The sequence below is a fragment of the Cryptococcus neoformans genome, assembly GCF_000091045.1.
Source record: "Cryptococcus neoformans var. neoformans JEC21 chromosome 5 sequence".
Lineage (NCBI taxonomy): Eukaryota > Fungi > Basidiomycota > Tremellomycetes > Tremellales > Cryptococcaceae > Cryptococcus > Cryptococcus deneoformans.
The window spans coordinates 216895-236910 of record NC_006687.1 but is presented as its reverse complement, the minus strand read 5'-3'; the positions used below and the strand labels follow the sequence as shown (position 1 = coordinate 236910).

At 47.9% G+C, this 20016-nt stretch overlaps 7 protein-coding genes across 7 annotated transcripts; 2 read left to right on the top strand and 5 right to left on the bottom strand.

The window, feature by feature from the left end:
• The first annotated feature begins 1009 nt into the window (after positions 1–1009).
• On the top strand, positions 1010–3246 carry CNE00880 (conserved hypothetical protein). The gene is made up of 2 exons (XM_570821.1): positions 1010–2843; positions 2898–3246. The coding sequence occupies exons 1-2, from the start codon at positions 1066–1068 to the stop codon at positions 2998–3000; spliced, it is 1881 nt and encodes a 626-aa protein (XP_570821.1). The 5' UTR covers positions 1010–1065; the 3' UTR covers positions 3001–3246.
• Positions 3206–4877, bottom strand: CNE00870 (endoplasmic reticulum protein, putative). Its single transcript, XM_570818.2, has 5 exons — positions 4766–4877; positions 4622–4703; positions 3954–4476; positions 3654–3898; positions 3206–3597 (listed from the first exon to the last, which is right to left on the bottom strand). The coding sequence occupies exons 3-5, from the start codon at positions 4305–4307 to the stop codon at positions 3471–3473; spliced, it is 726 nt and encodes a 241-aa protein (XP_570818.1). The 5' UTR covers positions 4308–4476; positions 4622–4703; positions 4766–4877; the 3' UTR covers positions 3206–3470.
• A 959-nt stretch (positions 4878–5836) lies between these two features.
• CNE00860 (conserved hypothetical protein) lies at positions 5837–8347 on the bottom strand. Its single transcript, XM_024657160.1, has 8 exons — positions 7571–8347; positions 7409–7520; positions 7248–7349; positions 7137–7198; positions 6828–7085; positions 6717–6775; positions 6585–6664; positions 5837–6529 (listed from the first exon to the last, which is right to left on the bottom strand). The coding sequence occupies exons 1-8, from the start codon at positions 7865–7867 to the stop codon at positions 6408–6410; spliced, it is 1092 nt and encodes a 363-aa protein (XP_024512853.1). The 5' UTR covers positions 7868–8347; the 3' UTR covers positions 5837–6407.
• A 1245-nt stretch (positions 8348–9592) lies between these two features.
• On the top strand, positions 9593–12116 carry CNE00850 (flavin-containing monooxygenase, putative). The gene is made up of 4 exons (XM_570814.2): positions 9593–10154; positions 10206–10614; positions 10670–11012; positions 11069–12116. The coding sequence occupies exons 1-4, from the start codon at positions 9866–9868 to the stop codon at positions 11939–11941; spliced, it is 1914 nt and encodes a 637-aa protein (XP_570814.1). The 5' UTR covers positions 9593–9865; the 3' UTR covers positions 11942–12116.
• A 106-nt stretch (positions 12117–12222) lies between these two features.
• CNE00840 (hypothetical protein) lies at positions 12223–16475 on the bottom strand. The gene is made up of 16 exons (XM_024657159.1): positions 16163–16475; positions 16058–16093; positions 15936–16008; positions 15122–15875; positions 14833–15071; positions 14486–14774; positions 14323–14418; positions 14191–14252; positions 14071–14130; positions 13902–14012; positions 13766–13834; positions 13563–13704; positions 13356–13499; positions 13221–13292; positions 12560–13168; positions 12223–12468 (listed from the first exon to the last, which is right to left on the bottom strand). The coding sequence occupies exons 1-16, from the start codon at positions 16368–16370 to the stop codon at positions 12310–12312; spliced, it is 3123 nt and encodes a 1040-aa protein (XP_024512852.1). The 5' UTR covers positions 16371–16475; the 3' UTR covers positions 12223–12309.
• A 305-nt stretch (positions 16476–16780) lies between these two features.
• Positions 16781–18420, bottom strand: CNE00830 (hypothetical protein). Its single transcript, XM_024657158.1, has 4 exons — positions 17995–18420; positions 17889–17929; positions 17506–17827; positions 16781–17434 (listed from the first exon to the last, which is right to left on the bottom strand). The coding sequence occupies exons 1-4, from the start codon at positions 18272–18274 to the stop codon at positions 16896–16898; spliced, it is 1182 nt and encodes a 393-aa protein (XP_024512850.1). The 5' UTR covers positions 18275–18420; the 3' UTR covers positions 16781–16895.
• A 174-nt stretch (positions 18421–18594) lies between these two features.
• On the bottom strand, positions 18595–19943 carry CNE00820 (glycerol dehydrogenase, putative). Its single transcript, XM_570808.1, has 5 exons — positions 19725–19943; positions 19416–19666; positions 19339–19368; positions 18979–19276; positions 18595–18913 (listed from the first exon to the last, which is right to left on the bottom strand). Exons 1-5 carry the CDS (start codon positions 19783–19785, stop codon positions 18624–18626), a joined length of 930 nt encoding a protein of 309 aa, XP_570808.1. The 5' UTR covers positions 19786–19943; the 3' UTR covers positions 18595–18623.
• Between the last annotated feature and the right edge of the window lie 73 nt (positions 19944–20016).

The window sequence follows — 20016 nt, the reverse complement described above, 5'->3', positions numbered from 1 at the left end:
ACTTCTTCATCACCTTCATTCTTCATTCTTTTCAATACCTCTCCCAACCGCCCTGCGACAAAATTTTCAATCTCGCCCTACATATTTCAGACTTCACCTCTTTGTCAATCACCCTTTCCCACTCGACTACATTCTCGTACTTTCTCATTTCTGCAATCCTCCTCCTCATCAAGTCTTTCCGATATTTCTCCAGATCATCTTTATAAATCTGGTACACCGAGCAACCACACTGCCTTCCCTACCCCCTTCATCGAACCTTCGTGCGAAGCAAAGTATGTTTAAAGACTTGCCCCAGCACTCCGAAGGCCTTCGGTCGTATAATACCTGTGTAGTTCGTCCCAAAGCGTCTTATGGAAACCGTGCGCGTCTTCGCGCAGAAGCTTGTCAAGAGATTGCAGGATTTCGTGGATATTGGATGCTTGCGTTTTCGATGTTCCTTTCATCGCAGCGACATCATGATCAGCACCAAATGTCGCGAAGAAGTATGCTAGGAACTGCTCGTCGGAGCAGATGGGGACGAGATCTACTAGTACAAATATCGGATAGAGGGATGGACCGCGCCTCGGAACATTGGAGAAGAGAATAAGGTAAACGACACTTGGATACCGCTTGTCAGGGATGTGAGAGATCTGCCAAGCACTGTCGTTGGATTAATAGTGCTGAGAAGTATGAGATGGATTGGTCTGTCGTAGTAAATCTGGACATGGTAGAACAAAGGCCTGTGTATGTCGCTTCCGGCATCGTCCAATACTTGTCCTCACGAAAAATTTATCCAACAAGTAAAGGTCTTTCCTTTTTCGCTTCACCATTTGATATTCGTTACTCGGATCGATGTCGATCTTCCCCGCTATATAACAAGCCATCATCATTAACCTTAACAAGATAAAGTATCTTACGTAATGTCCTGTGGCCGACCGCCGACGCCATCTAACAGCGGACGCAGCAACAAACGAAGTAAGTACAATAAATGACCGCGAGTGATGAATTGGAATTTGATTGTTTTCGACATCCACAACTTACTTAAAACTCATAAATAAACAGCAGGGAGTACGCCGACGCCCAAAAATGGTCCTCCGCTCCACGCTCATCGCCCTGGTGACGCTTTTGTCACTTTCCTCGGCAGCTGCATTCTACCTTCCAGGGTCTGCCCCACGCGATTACCTTGAAGGGGAGAAGATCGATGTTTTTGTGAACACGCTTACTCCTATGCTCAACTCTAAGCTCAAGTCACTCATATCATACGATTACTATGACAGCCGCTTCCACTTCTGTTCACCTGAAGGAGGTGCTAAGAGACAACCTGAAAGCCTTGGTTCGATTCTCTTTGGCGATCGAATTCTCTCATCTCCTTACGAGATTCGAATGTTGGAGAACTCAACTTGTCAGAAGTTGTGCCAAGCTAGTGTGCCAAAAGATGACGCGGCATTTATCAACCAGAGGATCAAGGAAGATTACGGGTTGAACTTGCTTATTGACGGGCTGCCGAGCAGTGAGATGAGGAGGGATAGCAAGACCGGAGAGACGTTCTTGGATGCGCAGGGTTTCAGTTTGGGTAACGATGAGATGAACCCGGACAAGCCTGCTTTGAACAACCATTACGACATCTACATCCAGTATCACATGCGTGATGAGAACCACTTTAGGGTGGTTGGCGTTCTCGTCTATCCCAGCACTGTCAATTCTATGGTTGCCGGGTCGACCGAGCCCGACTGTTTCAACAAGCAACCATTCTACCTTTCCGAAGAAAACAGCAACGAGTTCTTCTACACCTATTCTGTATCTTTCCTTGAAAGTGATATCCCATGGGGCCTTCGATGGGACGCTTATCTTCACGTCTTTGATCCCAGGATCCACTGGTTCAGTTTGATCAACTCCCTTATCATTGCGGGCTTCCTCGTTTTCATGGTCGGCATGATCCTTTTGCGATCTATTTCACGTGACATTCACCGCTACAATGCCGTTGACCTGTCTGACGAGGTTCAAGAAGACTATGGATGGAAGCTCGTTCACGGCGAGGTCTTCCGACTTCCTCAGCGACCCATGTTGCTTTCCGTCATGGTCGGCAACGGTATCCACCTCATCATGATGTGCATCGTCACTCTTGTCTTTGCGCTCTTTGGGTTTCTCTCTCCATCCAACCGAGGCTCCCTTGCTACCGTGCTCCTCATCTGCTGGACACTCTTTGGTTGTGTCTCTGGTTATTCTTCTGCCCGAACATACACCACTCTCGGCGGGGAACAATGGAAAACTAACCTCATCCTCACTGCCGTGCTCTTTCCTACCGTTGTTTTCACCATCATCGGCATGCTCAACTTTTTCCTCATCTTCGCTTCCGCTTCAGGTGCTGTGCCATTCGGTACCATCCTCGCCGTCTTGTTCTTATGGTTCCTCATCTCTGCGCCCTTGTCGATTGGGGGCTACTTCTATGGTATGAAGCACGGCGCCTTTATCAACCCCGTTCGAGTCGCTTCCATTCCACGACAAATCCCCCCCAAGCCATGGTACCTGTCAACTTGGCCCGCCGCCATTCTCGGAGGTATCCTTCCCTTCGGCGCTGCATTTGTGGAGCTCTACTTCGTTCTTTCCTCTTTGTTCGGTAACCGAGCCTATTACGCTTTTGGCTTTCTCTTCCTCACTTTTGTCATCGTCGCTTTAACTACTGCCACTGTCACTGTCCTCTTTGTCTACTTCTTACTCTGCGCAGAGGAGTACAGATGGCACTGGAGGGCGTTTCTGATTGGAGGCGGTTCAGCATTTTGGCTGTTCGCTTACGGTGTGTGGTACTGGGTTTCGAGACTGTATTTGAATGGGTTCACAAGTGTGGTGCTCTACTTTGGCTACCTGTAAGTTTACGCCCCTCTTATAAATTGCAGTGTGGTATACTGATCAATGGACAGGTTCTTAGTCTCCCTTCTTGACTTCCTTGTTGGAGGTTCAATAGGTTATGTGGCCACATACTTCATGTTGAGAAGGCTCTATACGTCAATTAGAGTGGATTAAAGAGGTTTAAGGGGAGCTATGTCTTGGCAAGATCAGAAAGCCGAGCAGTCAATAATTGTCGGAATGAAGGGATAGGACGAAGGAAGATTTGCGAGCAAGGAGATTTACCGCAAAGTTTACGACTCAATGATTACTGTCCCAAACTTAGAGTAATAGTCTTGCAAAAGTAGTATCTTAGATATGTATGCTACGCCATTTACTGTTTATCAACTTCTTTGTTCAGTGACTGGGCATTATACAACACAGCATGCATCAGCACGGAGGATCCTCATCTTGTAGGAAATCTCTCTCTTGAACATCCAAGTTTGAGGGTGGGAATAAAGGAAAAAAAAAAATATCTAATAAACAGAACACGAACCACCTTCTCCTTCTTCTTTTCCTTGAACAATTAATTACTGTACACATTTTCGTTTACACTCTAAACCTATATCTTTGAATGAAATTAAATCTGCAGGGAGAGGTTTCTTCAATTACTTTGAGCTTTGAGCCTGCGCAGCGCGGTACTGCTTAGCGTAAGCGATAATTTCGTGGTCGCCAATGGTCAAAACCTTCTCGCTCGGAGGGTTGGCAGCAAGATGTGCGATACAGGCACCAATACTAAAATGAATGTCAGTTTATTCGCCGACAATGAAGCAAAAAGATCAAAAACCTACTCAGCGCCTTCGACAGCCAGACTATCCACTGGCAGCCCAACCTTCCTGATCCCCCTGATCACACCTTTCAAAACAATCTCTGAAATTCCTCTCGACTCCGCCCTGTCGCCAAGCAAGACAGCGGGCTGAAGGATGACGGTGTGATCAAAGTCAAGGGCTTTCACAGCATCTTCGAGCTGACCTTTGATGCGTGGGTAGAAAAAGTAAGAGGAAGAGGCGGCCCCAAGACTTGAAACGAGGATCAACTAAAAGCCTTCGAGTTAGCTTCAAAATACGAATAGTTGGAGGACAATTGCTTACAGTACTTGCGCCATCCTTTTTAGCACGAGTAGCCAAATCCTTGTTCAAACCCAAATCCACCTTTTCCTGCTCCGCAGTTCCACCGGCGTCGGCCCGGGTCGTACCAAGACAGGATACATAAATACCGCCCTGTTGCACAAGAGCATCCTTATCGGTGGGAGCATCAAAGAGTGAGTTGTAGATTCGAGTGGTGAGCTTGGTGAGAGGATTGACCGCTGATGGAGTGTCGGAAAGCGGACGACGAGTGAGAGCGTTGATAGAGAAGGCATGAGGAGAGGTGAGGAGGCAGTTGAGGGAATGCGAGCCGGTAAGACCAGTCGCTCCAACAAGAGTAACAGCGGTGGGGGTCGTCATCTTCTAGCGAGCTGCAGTATATGTCAGGATGATGAAGAGGCCGAGGACGATGAATCAGAGTCTGCCTCTGTCACAGGTACTGCTTCAACGAGAATTTGAGATGTGAGGGTTGGAGGTGAACGTGGGACACGGCGTGGGGTAATTGTCAAATGGAGTGTTCGAGCGATGGCTATATATGCGGGAAAAGACGGAGGACGTGGCGTTGGTCAGCATTTCCGCCGAGGGTATTCGTAACCAATCAATGGCCGATCGAAGGCCGACGGCCACCCGTTCCCAAGCGAAGAAAGGGTAACTTTGGCGAGGGAAGAACTCACCGTAAGCGACGATATCAAGGATGATACACACGCCAAGTGGTGTAAAAAGTGTGAAAGCGGCCAGACGACAGGCGAAAGGGAACTGGAAAACCATTGTGAGGTGAGCGGAGCGCACAAAGGACCAAGAGACTTGGTGATACACACATATGCAAGGATACCTGGTAGCTCTGGGTAGAGAACTTGCTCCCACATACGGGGACCGGGAAGGGGGATAGAAAATAGAAGTAAGGATGAGGAAAATGTATGGGAAGTGAAGGTTGGATATATGTACTGTAGACGTAACTTAAACGGGGGATGGTCGGCATTATCGGATACGCAACTCTGCCGCTGCCTTCTTTCCCACGCCCAGGCTAATTGTAGTATGTACTACACACAACAACCGCGGAGACATTTCTGGAGAGTACTAATATCACTCCATATTGACGAATCTAGGCCTTTTGGTGGCTGTCCGTGGCTGCAAAGTGCAAAAACACAGCATCAAAGGAAAACGCATAAACCGCTGCTCATGAACTGTGGAGCGGTTAATACCATCAACGAAAAAGTAAGCAAATGTACTCCATCACGCCTGGATCCATCTCCAGAAAGACCTCAAACCTTTCTATACATCTTCGCCCTCTGTGACTTCCGCCAAGGCCAAGCATCATCTCACGACCAACTCGCGACCCGACAAACTAGTTTTACCATTCCGCTTGCCTTCGTAGTGAGTGTTAAATAACGAGACTAACCGTGTCTTGCAGTGTCTATCTGCGCTCTGCGCTTGTACTTTTGATGGTCAGCTTCTCATGCATGATGTGTATAAGGGATGTAGACGGATGTTCGGTTGATGGGCAGCAGGTGGATAGATGAGCAGACAGCAGGGCATCAATCGCGAGCAAGGACATAAATTTTGGCAGTCGATCTTTGGGTACAAGTGAGTGATGAATTGTCAATGTGAGCATAAGGTGTATCACAGAAGTTTGGGGGATTTCATTTATTTTCAGGTAGGCAATGTTTGAGATGATAGGCAATGTAGGCAATCATCACAGTTATGAATGACGCCCTGGGAGATATGGTGCGATGAGTTTTCCATCATGTTAACTCATTCACGCTCCTCTGTACTTCGTACTTTCGCCCATGATTGTTAATCATAACGACATATCTTTTGACTTATTATGCTGTTCCCGTTCTCACAAAAGTCATTGCAAATTTCGGAAATAACATACCGTTACAAGCCTCCATTCCGCCAAGCCTTGCTTTCGATCTTCAAAATGGAAGCAAGAAATAACTCCCTACTACTAAGTTTCTTTCTAAAGGCACGAGTTGAGTTAGGTGTGATTGAATACGAAGCTGTTCCAGAGCATACAGATGCAGCTCGCAATGCTCTACTACTGGTTCGACAGTCGATATTTAGTCTAGCTCTTCTCTTTTCAAAGCCCAAAAAAGTCTCAAACACAGCCAAGCAATAACCAACAAAGATCTCTGCTCCAGAAAGAAAGAAAGAAAGCCAGCCGAAAGGGCCTAAGAAAAAATAAAACTTGGACGGGAAGCGAGATACAGGGGGCAGGATGTGTTGATGTGGCAGCCAGAGGCCAGTCTCTCTCGAAAACGAAATGATTAATATCAATACGTGAAGGTAGAAAAAGACGAATCTGAGGGCCACATCTGATATCTGGAGTGTAACCTCAGTGTCTTGCATGAGAAATGCCAAATGAATGCGTTCCAAGGCTTCTATCCGCTAGTCACAGTTGTAAATGTTACACAGTCCCAATTACACATAGTTCTATGTATTTCAGAATTTTACATTTTTTTAAGGCATGATAGGCTCTCCTTCGTCGTCAAACTCAACAGCCACCCTGTTTCGGAAAGAGTATTGCAGAGCAGTGGCGATCTTGCTGGCCTCAAGAGCGTCTTCAGGTTGGAGGGATAAAGCTGGAGTAATTATATGAATTGGATATCCGGAAACTCTTTTTATGGGGACACTCACGTTTGTCCTCCAATACACAGGTGGCAAACTCATCAAGATCATTGACGAAGGATTGTTGGTAAAGAACAAAGGCGTCGCCACTAGAAGAAATGATGAGCCCATGTCTGGAGAGGGTATTTTATGGATACATACGTTGTCTCACTTCTCACTCCATGGGCGTCTCGTAGCTGAACACGGTTTGCAGGAGATTCCTAGATAATTAACGTCAATTTTGCTCTTTATCGCAGAATAAATGCCTCTCACAGCGTTGACTACAGCTGTACCCTTGGTACCAAAGACTCTGGTGGAACTCTCGTGCCCATTGGTAAGAGTTCGTCCAATATGGGAAGTAAGGATCTTCCCATTGGCAAACTCGACGATACCGTAACCATTATCGGCATCCCCAAATTTCTGCAGATCATGATAGACAGCGGTCTGACCAAATGCGATGACCCTGTTGACTTGCTTCTTAGGGTTAATCAGACCCTTTTTAACGTTGAGGAAGTAGCGGGCAATGTCAATCTTCGAAGACGATCAGCAATTAAGGTAAACGGATGGCCTAGAGAAGCTTACGTCGTGAACGCCCATGTCGACAAAAATACCGCCAGACATGGCTGAGAACTGGACAAAGAAACCTTTGAATGGATGTGAGTATATGGTGAGGTACAATACTCTGTTACTAACCTGTGGGGTCCTGGGCGTCAAGACACCAAGATTCGACGGCGTGGATGTCTCCCAACTCTCCTGCGTCGACTAACATCTTGAGAGCTCGGTTAGACTCATCATCTGCGAATGCTATTAGTCACCAAACAAAAAGAATTAAAACATTCAACAGGCCAACTTACATCGACGGCAGAAGGGAACCAAAAATTTGAGCTCAGGCTTGGCTCTGGCAGCTTCGACGACCTGCTTCGTAGTGGCAATGTCAACAGCGATAGGCTTCTCACACATGACGTGCTGAAGACTTTTGTCAGCTCTTCCTTCTAATCATTCACTATCAGACTCACGTAGCCTAACTCCAGAGCACGAAGAACAAGGGGAGCATGAGTAGCAGTGACAGTAGAGATCAAGACAGCTTGAGCACCACTCTTTTGGAACAACTCCTCTGGGTCGGAGAAGAACTGTACATGGGAAGGCAAGTTCTCAGCGGCCCAAACGTCAGACCCGGGTTTGGAGTCGCAAGCGGCCACCACGTGGATCTTGGGAGCGTAATTACTGAGGATACGGGCTCGAACGGCACCAATTCGACCTAAACCGATGACGGCGAGCTTGAGCTTTGTGTCGGGAGTAGTAGCGACGGGCATTGTGATGTAGATGGGTAGAAAGGTGGGCTGAATAGATGGGAACAATTTGAGGGGGCTCTGGATGATTTGTGCTCATCTTTATGTATTGGGGTCAACCGGTACAAAACGGTGTGAAGATGACCGTGTCTTTCAAAATTCCATCCGTCTTTCGGCTACGTTTGACATGAACAACTTGCAGCCGCCGCTTATCTTATCCGCGAAGGCGGGGCTTTCTTTCAGGCACTGTGGAGTCCCACCAGCCGTTGTAGCAGAAGATTTGAATGGCGCTGTGAAAATCACCGTGGAGGGCGGAGCTTTTATAAAGCCTGTCGGTACAGCATCTTACCCTCTCTTCGTTTAGCAGGTAATACTACCGACCACACTGTGTTTGAAAGTTATACTGTTCAACAGACTGCAGAAGTCGAGGATCGGATAATGAAAGCGGTGGGTGGGCACGGTAAAATAAAGATTATAGGACGGCAGGCGCCGAAAATACTTGCTAGCCGGGTTGCAGGCTCATCAGTAACTCTGCGCAACTTTGTTTTTTTTTTTCTAGTTCGGCAGGAGGAAACCCAGCCGGCCGATTCTCCTCTTTTTTTCTATCAAAATATTCTGATCTGTGAAACATCTACTCACGACCTAACTGATTTTGTAGCAGTGCATAACAGTTACAATGGTTACATGAATCTTTGGAAAGCCATAGACGCCAAAACTGTATTTTTGGCCGAATTCAAGAAAGCGCCTTGTTCAAACTTCTGAAGAAGAACAAACCTCAAAGCAGTAGTTGCTCCGCTCCGATATTCTGGCTCCGGGGCCTCGTGGAACCAACTCTATCAAACTGGATTGGAGGTGGGAATGTGGAGGCCCGAAATAATTTAATCGCTCGCACGGTCGGTGGTGGTCGAGAATGATGTGATGTACTTGGACGATATGTTTTTAATAAGCTTCTGAGATGGAGAGGAGTCTTATTGGGGAAAAACTCATGAGACCATTTATATACAACAACTCTAACAACTCTTCTTTTACCACATTAGTCTGCTTTCTACTAACGCCAACACCGCCAAAAGCCGAGCTATCCTTATTATGCATCCAACCCACTCAACGTTAAATCCCACTAGATTCGCGCCTAACCACGTCCAGCATGCCTCTCTCTCACATCTCAGCTCCTTATCTCCGAAAGGCCGATCCACTCGTATATGACGATGGGCGGCATTATTATTCAACCTTGCTGGTATGTCCGACATTTCCTTGAGGTTAGTTACTGTAGGAGATTTTGGGCAAGGGTAGTCATGTCAGCAGAGTGGCAAATGGTTACTCTTACGCAGTAGCCTTTTTCAGTCCATAGCTCAAATCGAAACGGGAAAGTCTAATTAGGAACTGCAGATGTGTGCCTGAAGAAGAGGAGGCAGGGCGTTGATTTTATGATGGCTGACTTGCCATCAGAAACCCTAAACACTACTTGCTTGATCGTCCACATTTACTATTGGTTAGCCACCAATGCTTGGGGTCTCGCACATGCAAAAATTATCCATGCATAAAAGGATGGATGATGATGATGGGGAAACCAACGAAAGTCGAAGTAGGAGAAGAGAGAGGAATAATAATACGCTTATACCCCGATACTGTCATTTGGTATTCTTCGACGTCCGCACGGCCGACTGCAAATGTCGGCATTGCGACTGCTGGAAGTATTTGTATTAGAATATTTTGTATTTGCGAATGGACATTTGTTGTTGAGAGGTGAGAGGCAAATGGGGCGTACAGAGAGCCGAGAAAAGGTCGGGATTTTGTGAAGTGGTAATGTGTTAATTCCGGTGGACGGGGTTATCTCCGTGGACGGCTGACAATGTTTTGAGCATCTCCCTCTGCTTTTCTGCTCGTCAAGCCGGACCGTCACTGACCGGCTTTTCATGCAGCATACTCACCCCACACCATGTATAAAGACCCTCATGTCTGCTCCTATCCCCTCTCCACTTTCCATTCACACTTCTCCACATCCTCCATTTTCATATTCGCACAATGAGCCCCACCGCCATCATTGACAACCACAAGGTCGACCTGGCCGACCTCAAGTCTAAGGTCGTTGACGGCCATGTCGAGCTCGAGGAGACTCCCAAGCCTCCCGTCGCCGACAACTTCATGTATGACTTCAAGTACAACCACGCTTTGCCCACCACCGACGCTCTCGGTGTCTCTATTCCCGACGATGTCGATGCTCAGAATGCTGCCGAGGAGATTGTCGCTAAACTCTCCAAGGTTTTGAGCGAGGGTGATGCGAAGGGCTTCACTGGCCTGTTCCTCGAGTACGGTGAGTAATTCACTTCTTTCCTCCTGGTGTCACGACATTGACATCTACCAGGTGTTTGGAGGGACAAACTTGCCTTCACCTGGGACTACCGAACCTTCAACTTTACCGAGAACATTGCTCGTGCTGCCGCCGACCTTTTGCCATCCACCCACTGCACCAACTTCAAGCTCCTTAAACCCGCACCTGCCATCCAGAAGCCTTACCCCGACCTTTCCTTCCTCCAATTCGTCTTGTCTTTCGATACTCCCCTTGTCCAGGCTTCTGCCGTCATCAACGCTGTATTCACTCAGGAGGGATGGCGTCTGTGGACTGTTCACTCTGTCGCCGAATCTCTTCTTAAGTTCCCTGAGCTCGATCCTGCTGATGGCCACATGACCGGTCCCGTATCTTGGGAGAAGCAAAGGGAGATGGACGACGAGGAGATCGTGCCCGATGTCTTGATCGTCGGTGGTGGCCAAAAGTGAGTTTTCTGTTTACAAGATTTGTCACTCGGTGTACTGACTTTGTGTCCCAAGTGGTCTTGCACTCGCTGCTCGACTCAAGGCTTTAGGTGTACCTAACCTCATCGTTGAGCGTAACGCTCAGATCGGTGAGATTTGGAGAAAGCGATACGAATACCTCTCTCTTCACTTCCCTCACTGGGCGGACCACTTCCCTTACTTCCCCTTCCCCAAGTACTGGCCAACTTACACCCCTGCTCAAAAGCTCGGTATCTTCATGGAGTGGTACGCCTCCGCTATGGAGCTGCCTGTCTGGACCAAGTCTACTGTTGTCAAGGCCGAGCAAGACGCCGATGGCAAGTGGACCGTCGAGGTTAATAAGAATGGTGAAACCAGAGTTTTGAACCCCAAGCACGTTGTAAGTGAGAGTTTATTCGAAAATTTTTTTGGGACTACCGCTCATTGATCGTTCAGGTTATGGCCACTTCTCTCTGTGGTGTTCCCATGACTCCCGTCATCCCCGGTATGGACAAGTGGAAGGGCACTGCTCGTCATTCCACTTCTCACGACAGCTCTCGTGAATGGGTGGGCAAGAAAGTCCTCGTTGTTGGTACTTCTTCTTCCGGTTTTGACACTGCCTATGACTGTGCCCGCCGAAACATCGACGTTACCCTTCTCCAGCGATCCCCCACCTATATCATGTCCCTCACCCACTCCGTGCCTCGTAACATTGGTAGCTTTGAGCCCAAGAATGGCGTTGCTCCCAACATTGAAGAACAGGACCGATTATTCAACTCCATGCCCGTGGGTCCCGGTGAAGAGCTTGCTCGACGCAACCGTGCCGTTCTCGAGGAACTCGACAAAGAAATGCTCGACGGTCTTCGCGCCAAGGGTCTCAAGACCTACAAGGGTCAGAGGGGTACCGGTCAAGCTACTCTTGGTTCCACACGTAACGGCGGTTTCTACTTCGAGGCGGGTGCTTGTGAGCAGATCATCAAGGGCAAGATCAAGGTCGAGCAGGGCTACGTTGAGTCTTTCACAGAGGACAAGGTCATTCTTTCTGGGGGCAGGGAGAGGGAGTTTGACCTCGTTGTCTTCGCTACCGGTTTCTCCAACACCATCGACTCTGTCCGACAGACATTGGGTGACAAGATCGCTGACCAATGTGGCCCTATCTGGGGTGTCGACGAGGAGGGCGAGATGAAGTCTGCCTGGAAGGAGTGTGGTGTTCCCAACCTGTGGTTGGTGATCGGCTACTTGCCTCTGACTCGATACCATTCCAAGTTGGTTGCTCTCAGGATCAAGGCTTTGCTTGAGGGCGTCTCTCCTGCTCCATACAAGGCTTAGGTGAGGTTGATGTGCATTAGTAGTCATAGCTGTAGTAGATCTCAGTGTAGAAAAAAACAGTAGTATACTTTCTGTTAGGGGACATTTTATTTCATCTCATTTTATCTTTTATTGTTGCTTTTGTCTCGGATGAATGAGTTCGGCATCTTCCCAATTCATGCATACCATAATGCTTGCTCCTGGTCCTGACTTCGCCGATGCCAAAGATATGACTTATTTAGTTCCACGACACCCAAATTAACGATTATCAAACACGATCTTAGAACACGATCATAGATATAGATACATTGCTTATACCGAACACAGTCGCACCCAATATATAAATGATAACATTACACAAATTTCGCCAATAACCACAACAACATTCTTCACGCATGCGTATCTGGATTGGGCGCTTGATGAGACCTTTCTTCCCTATAAAGATGCATGTTCCAATCCCAACAGTTAACCGTCTGGAATGGGTCCCAGGTACTATCCCCTACATTAGGAGCATCTTGTAGCAGCATCGGCTCCCAGAATTGTTGCAACTGTTTTAAACGTCAGCATTGCGTCCCAAGCAATTATACCAGCCTCGCGAGATTAATTCTCGGAAGGACTATTTGATCGGTATAGACTCACAAGCTGATTTGTAAAAGTTTCATTAATCTCAGTTTGATCGCCCGCAGTGCTCGTACTCGATGACATCTGCTTATTCGCTATATTCTCGGCTCCCGGTATTGGATTCAGGACACCTGCTCCTGTTAAACCACCCATCGTAGGACCCAAGATGTCTGGAAGCAGGTTGATATTCGAGGACATAATCTGAGGAGAACTGTCATTTGACTGCGATGGCGTGGACTGCGAAATAATCTTGGCCACTTGTCCACCAAAAGCCGCACGCTGGATTAACCTCGTCCTCCAACCAAGAAGAGAAAAGTTATCTGGGTCATCTTGATCGCTATTGTCGCCAGTATCGCCCTCACGGAGAGCAAAGGTGCTATTATCGCTGGTTGTTTGTTGGCCGGCACTCTCACATTTGGATTTGTCAATAGCGTCTTGGCATCTACGCCTGAGCCTAATTAGCCATTGGAGGTTGGTGGACAGGCGGGGAGAAGAGCCCGTTTGGACAGCCGACGTGAACGCCTCAATCACGGTGTTGATTAGACCGAGGGCAAAATCCGACAGAGGATTTTGAGGTGACTTAAATATCAGAGTACCCATTGAGACGGCAGAATTGAAAGCATGATACTGCGCTAAAAGGATCAGCCATCAATTTTAACTCATATCGATAGGAACTTGCCCATAGTGGCCAGTGCCGGGTTGAAACGTTACGATGGATTTTATGGATCGTGACAACGCATTGAACGATTGCCTACAAGCAAAAATGTAAGCTTTCTTGGAAGTGTGGCCATCCGGCAGATGAACAAATTCTCACATTACACCTCTCAACAACTGTGAGATATGAAGGCGCGTAAACGGACTGTGAGGGGTCGGGAGAGGTCCTGATGAGAGCACGAACGAAGTAGGGACGATGGAGGAATAATAGGGTTTCGGAGATGCTGATGGACAAGAAAAATTTCTGTTGCCAACGTGAGCTCCCGGCTGAGTGATCTTCATACAGCTTTGTTCCCGAAAAGCTCACCTGAAAAGTCTTATGAAGTTCTTTCGAGCTAATTTCAGGACTGTTGTCAATTGCAGCCTGAGGATCAGGATAGATACTAGGCAAAGCCTGGAGGGCTTGTCGGCATCGCAGATTGAAAGGTACCTGACGCTCGAAATCAGTGCTGTTCGTTGGAACCTAGTATCAGCGACCCAAATCCACCAGGAGGGCAAAGTGATACCCACACTTGACGAGAGAGCTCCATAATGGTAGAATAAGGAGGAGCTTGAACATTAGTTGCTGAGCCGAGGATTCTGCACCGGGATAGTCAGGCTCGAACATACTAGATTGGTGCTCTAAAAGTTATTAGTTGCCACTCACGATGCAGCTATGCGACTGAGCTCAAACTTCAGAGTATAATAGTCCTTCTCGATATGAATTGGGGGTTGTGAAGGGTACGCGGTGTCATACACGCCTGGCCAGAGAGTGTTACTAATAGTGTGCGAAACAATGTCAGTAATCGATAACGGCAATGAACTGTGTAACTAACGGCCGACTGTTACAGTTTGCTTGGAAGATATCGGCACTGTGGCATTCCCAAAATACTCGGCTGAATGTTTGCGCATCAATGACAGCACATGGCAGGCAGTCGAATCAGGAAATGACTGACCGTCGCTGTTCTACAAGTTCTGGATCAAGATCCCATCTGGCACCATCCCTATGAAGACCCATCTAGATACAGCGGCGATCAGCATTCGGAGCATGCGGAATATCAGATATATTTCAGGGCCATCAAACTCACCGCCTGTATCAACCTCATCGATAGACCCCATAATGGCCAGGATGCATCTCCATTTCGCCCTTCTTCAGATTCGTTACTGAATTGGGCCAATATATGCTTTTTTAAAAGAAACTACAGTCAGCCTGATTGGTCTTCAATCGTAAGATAAAACATGAGAACGTACCAAGGCTTGAAGCCCTGAAATTGAAGGTCGCGACAGAAGATCGCCTTTTGACAAAGCGACCTGAGCTACAGAAGCCAGCTCGTATGCAGTAGGATCATTGGGCGCCAGTTCAAGACAATGCAATGTGCCGAAAGCAAGGACCATAAAAACAAGACCTAGGTCCTGATAGTTCATCCTGCCTCGGCCAAGTCGCTGGAGAGGTTCAGGAGGAGATGTGATGCTTGTTATCCGAAAGAGATACATCTCTTCGTAGACAGGCTGGAATTCAGAACGAGGGCAGATGTCGTAACTTCATCATTTGTATGAGCATCGAAGGAGATTCATGCCAAGACAGTAGGTTTACTCACTGCCAGCTGAAGGAACGGTAGTAACTGTCAACAAGCATGTCGGCGTAGTATCTATCAGGTAGCCTGGAGAGAAGATCATATCTCGACCATGAGACAACTTTGGTCTTTGAAGTGTGAAAAGGAAATGAATGAGGAACAGCTGTGGGGCGTAGATTGTGTGGGGGCACCGATGCCTCTGGGATCTCAGGAGATGGTAATCGAGACTGATCTCGCGACTCAGCGTGGTCTCGTGTCTCTTGCTGTCCAAATAAGCAGCGTACGTATTCAAGTAGGAGTCATGAAGACTTACATCCCTCAACCATTCACTCGCTGCAGTCGGCCCCAAGTACTTGCTCGTTCCTCCTTGTCCCATCACCAAAGTACCATAGCTCTGCTCTTCCTCAACATCGACATTCTCAGCTAGGACAGGAGGACCAAAATGGTGGGGATGATGACTATGCGGTTCAGCGTTACTGTCGCTGTGACGGCCGGCTGCGGGGGGTGATGTCGATGAAGTAGAATGCGTGGGAAAATCAAATCGTATTGATCCATCGCATGGAACTATCTTGTTAATCTCATGAACTGCTTCTACCCTGTGAGAGATATCTGGATTACCGGGGCGAACAGTGTTGAACTGCAGATCTGACGCGTGAGTTTGGGGTGGATGTTGTTGTAGATGTTGAGGCTGAGGTTGATGCTCGTAACGCGGGGATTCTAGCATATCATACCGAAAAGGGCCTGATGAAGAAGATCCTCGCAAATGGTCATCATCATCTGACTGCTGCAGGCTGGAAGATGCCTCTTCTGGTCGATTAGTTGGAGGCTGAGCGGCCACAGAAGAAGGCGAAGCCATATGAGGAGAATTCTGTCCGCGACTTCGGGAACTACCATTTATATTCCCTGTCGCCTGTTGGGAGCGTAACTGCATTCCTGAGGGCGTTTGAGTTTTGTTAGTTTCTTTCGCCGATGCGGCTTCTGTAATGACGGGATCCAATCTATGTCTAGATACGATGCCCTCCAGTTGCTCAAGACGCGTAAGCAAAGCGGAATCAGGATTTGCGAGACTGGGTTCATTTGCGTCAGCGACAGTAAATAGCTCACCAGTAACTGTGTAAATGACGTACTACTGTCTGGTAACGCGAACCCCATCGGGGCAAATAGAATGACAACGTCTCTTGACGCAGTTATCGCATGGCACTGGATAAATGAGTTTGGTATGGTGCATAGAGAGTATCAAATCACTCACCCTGACGATCACACTTGAGTTTGAGCCTCCTGCATTCTAAAAGAATGTCAGCAAAATCAAACGATGATCTGGCAATCAAGACAGACCATGAAGATATGTACATACCAGCGCAACTGAACACAGGCCTTTGCTTCCTTTGCTTCTTACGAAGTGGAGCTTTAGAGGCACCGTTCTCTTCTCTGGCTTCTATATCTGATTCCGCTGTGCCTTGACGGTCACGGCTGCTGACATTACTGGCACTAGGTGGACTACGACTGTGCTGGTTGAGAAGAGGGCCAGGGCCGGCCGAATTCTGAAAAGATGTTGGCGACATTGGCGGACGAAGAAGGAAGGCACGGGTGATTTTTGAGAAGCTATTAGGGTAAGGAAGAAACAAAGACAAACAGACCTCAAAGAAAAGAGATGGACAGTAAAGATCATCATTATCGTTAGTAGACTGGGGTAATTACAGTCGGTCCGCAAGACAGAAGAGGCATCATCGTTGAAGGTTCGGCATTCCTCGGCTAGCGCCCACCCGACTATAAATCTCCGCGATCGCGGGCCGGTATCATAAGACAAAATTCTAGTTACTTGCCGAGTTAGACCGTTTTGCTCCCGTTACCGTAGCCGTTAACTATTATTAATTTGCGGTTGTAACATAAGAGGTTTCGTTATTGGCAGCATGCTTGCCGACTGTAACTGAATGCAACAGGACTTGACTTCTTTAGCATAAAATATTGAGTGATACTTCCGGGTGTGAAACACGCTTGTTAGAGAGTAAACGTTACCAATCAATTCCTTTTCAGAGACTTTCCTTATGCATTTTCATTCAGAACGGGAGAATCGTCTCACCCCTTTGCTACAGCCAAAGGACGTCTTTGATACCCCTTCCTACGCCTTCCTTCTCCCCCAATCGAGCGATGAGATCCCATTCGTCTCCTCTCGATCCGGTGATGCCATACACTTCAACCCCACCTCCTTCTTGACCAGCCACGGCCACATATTTACCATCAGGACTGACTCTGAAGCCCCTGATTGCGTCCAGTCCAGTCTCGACGTGTTTCACGCTTTCCACTTTGTCGCCCGTTTCATTCAGCAGAATGATGGCCAATGAATCACCCTTGGGCGGTGGGGCGACATCCTGCGATTCAGGCTGGCGTTCAGCAATGTGCAGTTGCCACCTGTTACTAGCGTAGATGACGTTGGGAATTGTAGGGTGAAGCCAAATCTCGGAAGAGTCCATGAGAGTCTGATGCTCGAGCGGGACATTAGGAGGGATGACGTTGGCAGAGAATGCAGAGAGCGGCTGAATGTCTTCTACGTTTTCAGTTGTGGACGAAGGAAGGGGAAAAGCGTGCACCTGGTGAGAGAGTTCGCAGATAACGTAGGCGAGATTCTCTGTAGCAGCGTATGTATCAGCTCGACTTGCCGTACAAAGTGGACGACCACCTCAGGTGAAAATCACTCACCATCTTTCGAAAACACAGCGTGCCTTGGTCCAGAGCCTGGGGGCAGGTGGAGCGACCCAACCACCTCGAGCTGCGCGTTCCCTTGACTTCGGCGAGCTATCCAAACGCGGTCGGAGCCCAGATCGCATGAGAAGAACCACCCAGTCTTCTGGTGTTCGAGAACTTGGTGGGCATGACACTGTTTTTGACGGTATGGAACAGGACCGTGAGCACCTGGATGTGATGAGTAGGTAAAATCGAAGGTGATCTCAGTGCGTTTGACGTTGCTGGCGAATGTACCGTTGGCTGAAAGAGGATAGAGGGCAAGGGAACCTCCCAAGTACTGGTGCCTATTAGTTTTTGTCACATCGAGGCCGGTAAATTGGAGGTGCAGCTAGACGCACTGTAGCTAAAACAACTGCCGACCTGTCCGAAAGAAGCTGGACTGATCTAACGTTAATGCAAAGATGACTTGCAGAGCATACGCCACCCAGCGCTTGATGTACTCACATTGCGCCGGAGCACCCAAAGTCGGTTCGCGACTGGTAATCTTTACGTCCTCACCGTGGAGCTCGAAGGTGAACAGCTCTCCCTTTTCATCGCCCTCCGACAATGCAAAAAGTTTGTCGACAGTGCCATCGTTCTCTTGGCGGAAGGGTGATTTCTCTAGCCATGAGCAGTTGTGCGGAGCAGGATAGTTGTGTTCGAGTTTCAAAGCCGACTGGGCGGGATCAAATTCGATGACTGTGAAGGACGGACGGTCGCCGGAAGCTATCAACCGGTATCCCATGATGAAAATAATGTGGTTATTTAGAGTAGATATGCGAATAAAAATATCTAGCAAGGTCGTGAAACAGAAAGGTTGGTGCGATATGGATGAATACAGGGCCTCACGAATGAGTAACTGTTCTTGACTACTTAAGTAGGTGCCCAAGGACCTACCATTGGCGACTCACTTTTTTGTACTAGGCGTACATAATGAAGTCCGCCTTCGGGGATAACGAAGATTGTGCAACCACCGGTACATAGCTCGTAACAAGTATGTGCGGGCGAATCGGTGTTATGGTACTGAACGCATGCACGGCTTTTTCGGAAAGGCCCGATGATATCATTTATGCATAATATCCATTTCGCACATTCTACTGCTGCTTAACGGGGCCGTACCAATCATCAAAGCCGAGATCCCAGCCCCACTTGGGAGTATTAATTCTCTGCGCTTTACCGGCGGCCGCCATCCCATCCAGTTTAACCATGTCCTCCTTTTCAATGGGAATTGTCTTGAGATTATCCTCAATACGCTTGGGAGAGACAGATTTGGGGAGAACAACAATACCCCTGTTGACTTGATAGGAAATGCAGATAGTGGCGGGAGACGTCTTATATTTCTCGGCAATCGCGTTGATTTCGGGGTCAGAGAGGAGAGGAGCGTCTGATGAATACAAATGTCAATCGGATCCTTGTTGAGGCGAAGAATCCCTGCAGATTCAAACTCACTAGTGGATCCCAAGGGTGAATATGCCTCCAATAAAATACCCAAATCACGACAGTACTTGACCAGCTTATGCTGAGGGAGGAAGGGGTGAAGTTCAACTTGGTTGACAGCAGGGACGATCTTCCATGTCTTCTTCAATTCCTCGAGATAGGGAATAGACCAGTTGGCAACACCAATGGCCTTGACCTTGCCAGAAGCGTAAACCTCCTCCATCTGGCGCCAAGTCTCAGACTGGTCCCAATCTCGGTCTACAGAGCGAGAGCCATCAGGGTTGACTGGCAAGAGGCCAGAGGATTCGTTCTGCGATAGCAGACAAAGAAACATCAGTCATCATGGTCGCTTCAGGGAATAGGTCTACCTACGGGAACGAGACGAACAGGCCAGTGAATGAGCTGCACTATTAATCAGCAATGAACACTAAATTTTGGAGAGAACTTACATAAAGATCAAGGTAGTCTGTCTGTAAAGCTTCAAGAGTCTGTCTCAAGCCGTCCGCAACGTTTGGCTGGTGGGTGTTCCACACTTTGGAAGTAATGAATATTTCAGAACGAGGAACACCACTTTCTTTGATACCATCCCCAACTTCAGCCTCATTTTGATAGATCAAGGCGCAGTCTAAGTGACGATATCCATTCTTGAGCGCATGGGCGACTGCAGCTTGAACCTGGCCAGGAGGCGCTTGCCACGTACCTAGTATCAATGAGTTAATGGGTATCCTCTTTCCTTTACACCGAATTCGGGAACTCACCAAGGCCAACAGCTGGGATTTCAACACCGTTGTTGAGCTTGAAGCTTGTAGGGGCGCTCATCTCGATTTTGATGGAACCTGTAACTTTAAGTGGGAGAGAGAGGAGAGTACTATTACAGCTCTGAATGCTTTGCGAAAGGCAAATATTTCGCAAGGATGAAGAGTGACTTCTTGTGGGGCTGATGAGGGGATGAATACCAAAGGAATTTACGATCAAAGCCTTTTTTATAGAAATATGGGCCACTTGTTATAGGTCATAATCAAGCATTATCGCCATGCTGTTCCGGTCCGG